This window comes from Seriola dumerili, unplaced genomic scaffold, assembly GCF_002260705.1.
Source record: "Seriola dumerili isolate Sdu_G_001 unplaced genomic scaffold, Sdu_1.0 BDQW01000035.1, whole genome shotgun sequence".
Taxonomy (NCBI): Eukaryota; Metazoa; Chordata; class Actinopteri; order Carangiformes; family Carangidae; genus Seriola; species Seriola dumerili.
The window spans coordinates 2,890,995-2,901,372 of record NW_019174290.1 but is presented as its reverse complement, the minus strand read 5'-3'; the positions used below and the strand labels follow the sequence as shown (position 1 = coordinate 2,901,372).

At 41.1% G+C, this 10,378-nt stretch overlaps 1 protein-coding gene across 2 annotated transcripts; it reads left to right on the top strand.

Moving 5' to 3' along the window:
* The first annotated feature begins 524 nt into the window (after positions 1-524).
* Positions 525-7,303, top strand: LOC111216688 (synaptogyrin-3-like). 2 transcript variants are annotated; one of them, XM_022738303.1, is made up of 4 exons: positions 525-685; positions 2,722-2,956; positions 4,491-4,636; positions 6,721-7,303. In XM_022738303.1, the coding sequence occupies exons 1-4, from the start codon at positions 581-583 to the stop codon at positions 6,946-6,948; spliced, it is 714 nt and encodes a 237-aa protein (XP_022594024.1). In that variant the 5' UTR covers positions 525-580; the 3' UTR covers positions 6,949-7,303. The 2 variants fall into 2 exon arrangements, with proteins under 2 accessions (XP_022594024.1, XP_022594025.1); XM_022738304.1 differs by lacking the exon at positions 6,721-7,303 and adding an exon at positions 4,781-4,898.
* Positions 7,304-10,378: the final 3,075 nt, after the last annotated feature.

Below are 10,378 nucleotides of genomic sequence, written 5' to 3'. Positions count from 1 at the left end.
AAACCCATGCAGGTAGGCCTATTGGGTGAACATGTAGTTAGCATGCCTAAATCGGTTGTCTTGGAGACGAAGCCTCTTGGAGGGCACACTGGTATGATCTCATATGACTTCACTCCAAACAGTGCGAGTGAGTTTACTCAAATATTGGCAGGGACAATTCTGTCCTGCCAAATTATTTGTAGGGACATGCCCCTATCGCCCATATGCAAACCTACGCCCTTGATGATATGATTCCATTGAGTGTTAATAAATTATCATACTGAAGTACAGCCCAGCCCTAATTAATATAACCTACCTATTGCAATAGTTTATTATGGGTAATGTAGGTTTGACTATATAGGGGGCGGGTGCTTTTCATGAGCCTAAAATCTCCTGAACAAAAAAGAAAAAAACTATTAAGATTTTAATTCAAAACCGTAATGAGTGTTCACAGTTAATTCTGCAGCAGCCTGTGATCTGCTCTCGGTGACGCGGTGTGACTTCACACGGAGGCTGGAGGAGGACGCCGCCGCTTCGCGCAGCTCTCTGACCGTCTCCTCTCGTTCGCTCGGCAGGCGTCAGGCTGCAGAAACCCGGAGGGATGGAGCCAGCGGGCGCGTACGGCGCCGGGAAGGCCGGAACCCTCGCCTTCGATCCGGTTGCCTTCTTCACGCATCCCCGGACCATCCTCAGACTGCTGTCGTGGGTAAGTCTCCTCTGCAATGTGTCGGTTATCATCAATGGACGGGCCTACCTGCACCCCCCCTCTATGTCTCTCTCCCATTCACATTCTCTTTTATCTCTGCCTCCCTCTCTGCTGATGTGTCTTTTATCCAGTCAGGTTAGGATTAAGATAAATCAGTATTTTTATGAAAGGCTGGGGACGTTTGAGTTAAAGCTCTGCTGTGAGATTCATCTCAGGATCGTATTGCAGAAATCATTTCAGTGATGCAGCTTGTGGCTGGAGCTTCAGGACCAGCGTCTGATTAACATACATATCTGGGGCCTCTTTGTGTCTGGATTGCGCTAATGTGAATGCTTTAGATTTAAATACCCCCCAACCAGAAGATAACACATCTCTGGTCTGTCTGTGGTGTGATGCTGTGCAGCTGTGAGTCACCAAACAGCCTTTAATTTGCACTGAGGGAACAAGGAACAATTTGGTTTTAAAGGAGACAGCAAGTTAACAGATGCACATCAAGCCTCTGTCTCTGTGTCTCATAATTCAATTCAGTTGTTTGTCAGAAGCAATTTTCCATTCCTTCTTGAAACAAAGCATATAACTGCAAAATGAAATACAGTGTAGTAAACACACAGTCAGGTCATAAAGAGACACTTCACATAAGAAAAACATAGAGATATTACAAAATGGAATAGGTCAGTGCAATAAACAATGTGACACATAGACTTTACAATAAACAGCTGTAGGTAGAGATTAGGACTGAAACTCATGATTGTTCTATAAGTCTATAACATATGAGTAATACTGAAAATTGCTTGTTATGTCAAACAAACACTTCAAAAAGCAAATATTTTGAATTTATTATCACATCATCAAAAGACAAAGAAAAGCAGCAAATACCCTCAAATTGGAAGCAAAAACCAGAGTGTTGTTGTTTGTTGTTTTTTTTAAGAAAAATCAGCTCTAATAGAGAAATGGAAGATTTTGTAAATTAAAATTATGTTTTCATATTTATTTTGCTTGCTGCTGACAGTCCTTTATTGTCACATATTGTGTAGGTACAGTTTCTCAATAAATGTCTTAGATTACCATGTACATTTTGTAAGGACTTAAGTAAATATCTTAGTAAGTATCTTAATATGATCAGTTGACCCTAGAGACAATACCTTTAAATGTGCCCTTTCAATGTGTGTTTTCTTGAAAAGAGACAAATGCTATGTTTACATTTAGTGTTTGTCACTAAAACATGTATATCACACTGTCTCATGTGCTATTATGGTTGCATGTGCCTCCTCTTGTGTGTGAATGATAAAAAACAAAACAGGGACACACCTGTAAAAATATTGCTCCATAGCATTACTGGTGGTCAAAAACTCCACATGGTAGCTTTAATATTTCAGCTTACATTCTCCCTACGTAAATTAGTATTTTATCAAATTATAACAAGACTAACCTGAGGGCAGGGGAGGCAGAAATCAAGGCCTGCAGCTCATTTTGCCCTTTTGGATTAATCAAACTCTAGTAAATGGGATTTTGTCTGTGGTCCTCAGAATATTGTTCCTGGAAAGACACTGCTTGTCAGTTCTTACCAGCGGTGGATGTCTCAAAATCTGTGCAAATAAAAATGAAACTGCATGGTTCAGTACCATTGAGAACGAACAGGAAGATGTTTTGTTAAAGTTAGTTCAATTTTGTTTCTTGATCCCCACTTCACCAAACTGTATGACAATTCAACTTATTCTACAGCACTTATACAGCACTACTTTCCCAGATAATCTCTAAAGTATCTGGACAGCTAGATGTATCACCAGGGGTAACTTGTGAAAATATGGTTCTTGGTTTGTTTTTTGTAATTTGGGTGAACTACACCTTTAAAACTATTGCATGACTATCATTGTATCTTGAAAACAGCTTCTCTCAGCACAGCAGCAGTGTTTGTTTGTACTGGTGAGTGTGTGTGTATGGCATGTATGAGGAATGAAAGGCATTCATACACCAGTGTGAGTTCATTCTCTTTTACCTGTTAGATAATAAACCAGCCCACGTGTTTTTCCCTGCAGGTTTTCTCCATAGTGGTGTTCAGCTGCATCGTGAATGAGGGCTACATCAACATCGGCAGTGAGCGTTTGCTCTGCATCTTCAACAACAACGCTGACGCCTGTAACTTTGGTGTGACTATTGGCGTGGCCTGTTTCCTCGGAAGTATCTGTTTCATGATCCTGGACGTTTACTTTCCCACCATCAGCAGCGTCAGGGACAGAAGACGCGCCGTCCTGCTGGACCTCGTCTTCTCTGGTATGAATAAACACAAACATCATGGAGCTTGTAGGTATATGAAAGACATACAACTGGACCAGATTAAAACAGAATAAGGTAAAGCAAATTCCAAGTAAAATCAAACATTTCACCAATGTGTGACACTTGCTATGGCAACCAATTAGCTTAGCTTAGCTAGAGTGGATTTAACAAGGGGGAAACAGCTAGCCTGGCTCAGTAACAAAAGCCAACTACCAGCACCACTAAAGCTCACAAATTACTACATTATAGCTATTTTTTTTATCCACATAAAAACAAAAGTGTAAAAGTGGCACAATATGGTTTTATGTGGGGATATGCCCTGCAGTCTCTCCTGGTCGTCTGTCAACCTCACAGCGATGACATGACCCCCTGGCTTTTAGTTTTCATGTATCCATTGTAATATGTCAACATCTGCTAGATTGATTGTCACAAAATGTTGTACAAATATTTATGGTTCTTAGACAAAGAATCCTAATCCCCTGACTTTTCCTCTAGTGCCACTGTGAGGTTGACATTTGTGGTTTTGGGTGAAATGTCTCAACAACTATTGGATTTGGAAATTGGATGTAGACTCCAGATCTCAAAAGTGAAGCCAATGCGGAAGTGCCTTAAACCTGCATTCTTTCTAATGACCAGAAGGGGGTGACTCCTCTGGTTGCAAAAAGAAGTCAGATTGTTTAGAAATCTATGACAAAACGATCCTACTTTTCCTAATGAATTATGGTTTCAGTGGTTAGTTTCAAGTCTTGCACAATACAGCAACAATTTTTAAGTTCTTGTCCCATTTAGAGTAAAATTGATGATAAAGCAGCATATGATTTAGGGGGTGGTCACCATGTAATATAGACATGTAGTCATGTTAGCCTTAGGATTGTAAAAACTTTGTTGATCCATAGGGTTAGAGTTAGAAATTTTATATGGCATTATCATCAGGTCAAACTTTTCATCTCTCAAATGAACAAATACCTGCAAAAGTATTGACATTCCCATCAGCCCCAGTTGTACTTTGTGTTTAGCAAATGTTAGCATGCTAAACTAAGATAAAGTGTCTTTGAAAGCATGTCAGCATGCTGAAATTAGCATTCAACTCAAATTACTACTGTGCAACGCTTTACAGAGATGCTAACATGACTGTAGTCTCTTAGTTTTGATGTTACATGATTTTTACCTGTAAATTTAATGAGTGGGTTTCCATGCAAATATGCAAAATTTGGCCAAATTAAGTCACATTCATGTACGTCATGATTAATTCGCTAGGTCTGTTTCAGTTGCACTTTGTTACATTTTGCTTTAATCGATACACCAACGCACTAAGAAACAAGTGGATTGAAACCCACCTGTTGAAACCTGAAAAGTTTTGCCAGTGTGATTGTTAACAACAACTGAAACAATGTTATCTCTATGTGAAGCAGGTTGCTAAGTTAAAAGCAAATCAGGCTTATGAGAGAGAACAAGTTTTAAAGATAATCCATATTACCTTTTACAACTGAAAGCCCTAAAGCCCTAAAGCCCCTCTTTGTCGCTCCTCCAGGCCTTGCCAGCTTCCTGTGGTTCGTTGGCTTCTGTTTTCTGGCCAATCAGTGGCAGGCGACCTCTCAAGACGAGCTGCCATTGGCCCAGGGCTCCGACGCTGCCAGAGCCACCATCGCTTTCTGCTTCTTCTCCATCCTCACCTGGGTCTGTATACTTAAACCTGTGTATACACCTGTCCTCTGTCTGTGTGTGTAAATTTATATGTATCTGACTTCATCATCATAATCATCGTCATCATCATATTTATGTGTATGACCAGGGGTGTGTGTGTGTATGTTATATTTCCAGGGTTATCAGTGTCTGCTGGCAATGAACACAGTTAAGAGCATTTCCTTCATGGAGGACAAGCAGAGGTTGCTGCCTAGGACCCCTCCCACCCTCTCTTTAGTCTAATACACACACTCACACACTCAAAGTCCATTAAGTAGTGGGAGAATAAGGCTGAGTGATGTGGTCTAAGCTGACACAACAATGTGAAGAAAAAAAATGCTTTATGGATCTATATAACTATATGGATAATGAAGTTGATGCTCAGTGCAATGAGCTGCAATCCACTGTACATCAGACAAAATGTAATCATATGTGTAAAACAAAAACTGCAAAGATTCATATTAGTTTTAGTCAGGGGGGAGTCAAAGAATAGAACTTACACACACTTCATGACCACCACTTAAGTCCCCTTGACCAAGGCCCTTAACCCTCAAAGTGTGTGAACACAGTTCCAGTTGAGCTGCTCAGAGGGCGCTCAACTGGAACTGGTCAGACTCTGGTTTTACTGGGAGGTTTTCTTGTGTGAATGTGTGTTCGACCGTGTGCATGTGAACAAGGTCTTCCTGAAAAAGAGAACATTGTTCCCAGTGATAGCTCCCTGGTTAAATTAAACTTTAAAAAGAAATTGCAATGCCACAAGGCATCACCGCTCAGACAGAAAGCGATTTATTATCCAGTGGTAACTCAATGGAGCTTTTTAAAATCTCTCCACCAAACATAAAACAGTCATTCATCTCAGTGTCAGAGGATGTGAAGAGGTTAAACTGTAATTGTGTCAAGGATGTACAGTATGATACAAAAGTTACTTTTTTAGTCAAGTCATTTTTTCCCCCAACAGTCCTGTGGTAAATCATTCCAGTATTCTTCTGTAGAGGATTTATAGCATGTGACAAACAACGAAATCAATTTTCTTTAGACTTTCGATACTTTTTGAGGAAGTCTACTGATTTTACACATTAAAGTTGGTTTACTAGTCATGAGGAGGACAACTCAACATTAGTCTGCTTTCTAAAGTCTGAGAAAATGCCCTGAGTGATTTCACTATTGTTGATTTAATCTGAGTTTGGAGATTCATTTTTAACAAAAACAAACAGAATGGAGAATGGAGTTTGAGAAATGTGGTTGTTTACTAACTAGGGAGGCTATATGCTCTGAAGTTGCTTTATGGGAAATAGAGCAGCCAGCATTTTTGGAGTTTGACACATACTATATTTTCAAAGTCAGGACACAGTGGTCTAAGCTGCTATGATTTTGACTATTCTTTTTCAATCTGTCTCTAGTTAGTTTCTTCAACCCTCCTCTCCTGTTTGTGTAACTGCACTTTTACCCAAACTGAGCACGTGTGAAGGTTTGTGTAATAGAGCTTTTCCATTGCAGGAACTTTACATGGTGTAACTGTTCTCCATCCACTTTGGAGATAAGTTCCCGGAACTCAGTTTCTGCACTGCTCAGGTTATAATAATAAATGCAATTTCTGTTCACTGTACTGAAGTACAGGACTTGAGTAAATGAACTTCATATATATATATATTCCACCACTTTGGTCCAGACAGAAATATCTCAAAGCTATTGGATGGACTGCCATGAAATCATACTGACTTTGATGATCAGTGACTTCCACTAAACACTTGCAAAACTAATGATGTCCTAGTTAAGTTAAGTTTTTCACATCGCAGGTCTGTTCCGCATTGCCTGCAATCCCACAATGCATTGTGAAGTGTTTTGCTTGTGTCCAGTAGAAACTGAATGGGGGACTTTGCGTTTCACCGCCTTCAGTTGATCTTTAACATTAGTCTGCAGTGAACAAAGCGGTAAACAGTAATCATGCATTTCTAATGCAAATAAATCAGTGTGTGACTAACAGTCTGCTAATGCCTGTGTTTGTATGTTTGTGTGTGTGTGTGTGTGTGTGTGTGTGTGTGTGTGTGTGTGTGTGTGTGTGTGTGTGTTACTAACAGGCTGTACTGACGCTGAGCGCACTGCGACGCTTCTTAACCGGCAGCAACACAAACTTGTTCACATGGCAACACCTGGAGCCCGCCCCCAGCAACGCTCGAGCTACACCGTACCCCATTGCCAACGGTGCTACCATAGTAACCACCAACCCCTATCAAGCCCCACCCTTCACTGAAACCCTGGACCCCCAGAAACTCACACAGCAGAGACCCATGGCTCCGGCCTTCTAGAGACAGACAGATGGACAGACAGAATGAAAGAAAGAGGAGGTGTGAGTTGTACAACACCGCACGGACAACTTCCTGCCTTGCTGTCTAGTGGCTTTCCATCCTCTCCTGGGACTGGCGAGATTCTGGGTCGTGTGATGTATGATCTATTTTCACCATGGCAACTGCTGGCTCAGCTTAGTTAGTTGTAACTCTCTGTGTCAAGAATACTGTCTTATGTCCCTGCACACACACAGGTATCGACGCACGCAAATACAGCTGTACTCACTCACACCTGGAAACAGATATACATGTACACCTGGAAACACATGTATATACACCTGGAAGGACGGACACACACACACACACACACACACACACACACACACACACACACACACACACACACACACACACACACACACACACACACACACACACCTTGACTGCATGTTCATATGGTGAGATTAACATAGATGTAGATCAGTGATGATGCTCCATCTGCCTTATTAAGGGACACAAGGTCTTTAGTGAAAGAAATATGGAGGACAGTGAAGCTCCTTTTGTCTGCTTCTGACCAATCACAAGCTGCCCTGCAGACATGTGGCCTCCCATTGGCTGAAATGGAGAGAGCTAGGTAGTTTGACCAATAGATTGTGAGCAAACAAGCGAGGGTGGCCCAGAAATTGGTACATTTTCTTGGCAGAGAAATAAAGGCAGGACAGCTTAATGCATTCTGAACGCTATAGTGTTTCAGTGTGAAATATTCATGTGATTAAATATTTTATTGTGATATGCTGAAGTGGTATAATGAAATATGAAAAAATAAAATCTATCCACCACCACCACAACCACCATCAGAGCTGTGAGTCTGCCTTTGTTCATGTCATCTTTAAAATAATTTCCTCTTTGCTTCTTGCAATGTGAGAAACAGTTTTGAATATAACTACATATTGAGACCAAGATCCAAGGATGTGTTAGGCATATTAATCAACATCTGCTGCAAGACCATAATTAGATAGGGTACTCGAGTTTTGTCTAATTCATTAGCAGCAGCAGGCTGCAGCTGTGTGTTAGCTTTATTTTTAGATTAAACAGCTCATGTTGAAGGAATATAGCCGCTTCCACTGTGTGTGTGTGTTTTTTTTTTTTGTTTTGTTTTTTAAATATCTTCATATGGGGGGGGGGCAGATTTAGAAGCAATGTTAAGGAGTCAAATGAAAGTCAGAAAGGAAGTGGTTTTATTCCAGCACTGTCCAATCATGTTACTGCAGGTGAGCTTCCTGTATATGACTCCCTGCTTCCAAGAATCTGCAGGAACATTATATAGTATTATATGAACATTTGCATCATCCAGAGTCATCATCATCATTATCATTCTATAACACTAACATCATCATCATCCATCCTCATCATCGCCACCACAAGCAGATAAAATGACATTCAAAAATGTAGAAATTGACCTTTGTAGTTCTCATATCATCACCGCTGTGTTAATAAAATATAATCTTAGCCTTTTTTCTACAAAGTTTACACATCGTTGTATCACCGGAGTAAAGCCCTTCTGTACATCTGCTTCAGTCTACATTTCACCCCCGCACCCATTATACAGAATAATCTCTACAAACCTCCGGCAACACGGGCCAGCTCGGGCTGCAGACAGCAGGGGGCAATCTATCTCTGCAGACCTGCAATCACATGCTTCACACTCACCTGCGTCTGAACTACCTCTACCCTGAGTATACTAAGACAGAGAAAAGGAAAGTGGAGGGGGAGTGAGAAAACTAAGCTGTCTGATCATTTGAATGGGTGGGATCAGGTAAAAGCGAGGTAGAGACTACTAAAGCCTAGGTCACACTACAGGATTTATAACTCAGAGGCTCCGACGGCAAATTGATTTCTTTGACTGTCAGTGTTGGGTGGATTCAGGCGCTGGAGGAAAGTCCAAGAAAAATCAAAAACGTATCAAGGTTTCCTTAGACTGTGATGTGAGAATAATCAGGCAACATCCAGTGGCAGTTTACTGTAGGTCAAGAGGTAAGAAAAATTAGATTAGAGGTCATATTTAACAGCTAAAAACTGCAGCTTGGTTAAATACAAGATTCTCATTTTTCTCCTGCTGTGCAATCTGTTTTTTGGAGGAATATTTCTTTTATAAAATGGCAAGTGTCCAGCAGTCCACCTAATTGTGCAATTACAAATTAAGCAGTTTTATATAAAAAGGCTTTAAGTTTATCATTTAAAAATCCATTTCTTTTGTAAACATAAACTGCAATTTCTGCACCACAGAGCAATATGTGAATATGCGATATGTGAGACTTTTATTTGCAGTAAACAGCTCTGGTAAATTAGAGAGAATTAAATGCTGTGTGTAGATGTAGCGTAGTTATCCAAGAGCAGCAACTATTCTAATAATTAATTAATTATTAGCTCAATTTTCAAGCATGATGATTTATGACTTTCTTTGTCTTAAATTGTAGTGAATTGAATATCTCTGGGTTGTGGATTTTTGGAGAGATGAAAAATACTCTTGGGTTTGAAGACATCAAACAATGTTTTATAGTCTTAAACAATAAATAGACAAAATAAACTGCAGATTAATTAAATAATAATCAAAATAATCGTTAGTTCCAGCCCCTGGCTGTGTTACCTCTTTGTCTACATGTCTATATGTACATGAGCAGATCAATCAGTAACTTAATCGGTTTTGCACCTTTTGTGTGATTTTGTCTTGTACTCTGACCTAGGCTTGAGGTGCAAGGTTAAGGATGAGAGTGAGGGCAGAAAGAGAAGCGCAAGCAAGGGGAGGGGTTAGTGTTTGGGTAAATATAGCTGCAGAGTGACTACTGTGTATGAACTAAAGCTAGGACTATGATAGAAGAAAAGGAAACATCTTCTTGTGTGCATCTTGTGTGCAAATAGCACTGAGGGGGTAAAAGTCTTTGAACACATACACACTCATACATACACAGTCTCAAAGAGTTCCTCTCAAACACCCTGTGAAAATCCTGTGATTGGACGGGACAAGGCGAGGAGCGTGGCCTGAAACAGGAAACAGGTATCCTTCCTGTTTTGGACTGCGACTCCCGCCCCTCTCGTGTGCTCCAGCAGCACATTCGTTACCTCCACTTTAGAGAATATCCACTCCATCCACCCGTCGCTGGGTTTGTTCAGTCGTCCACAGAGCTCTCCTCCGGCTGATTAGGAGAGAGGGTTGTGGCGTCAAATGATAGAGTCCGCCTTCTCAGCTCAACACTGCTGTCCATCAGCTGGGTTGCCATAGTAACTGGCTCCTCCCCCGGCGGCGGGCTCATCCTCTGCTTCCTGTTCCCGCCCGACACCGGGGACACTGATTGGCTGAGGCGGCTCCTGTGCTCCCCGGGGCTCGGGGTAAGGTGTCTGCTTTTGTGTGAGGAGCTGGGAGGGCGTTGTGTGTGCGAGTGAGTGTGAACAG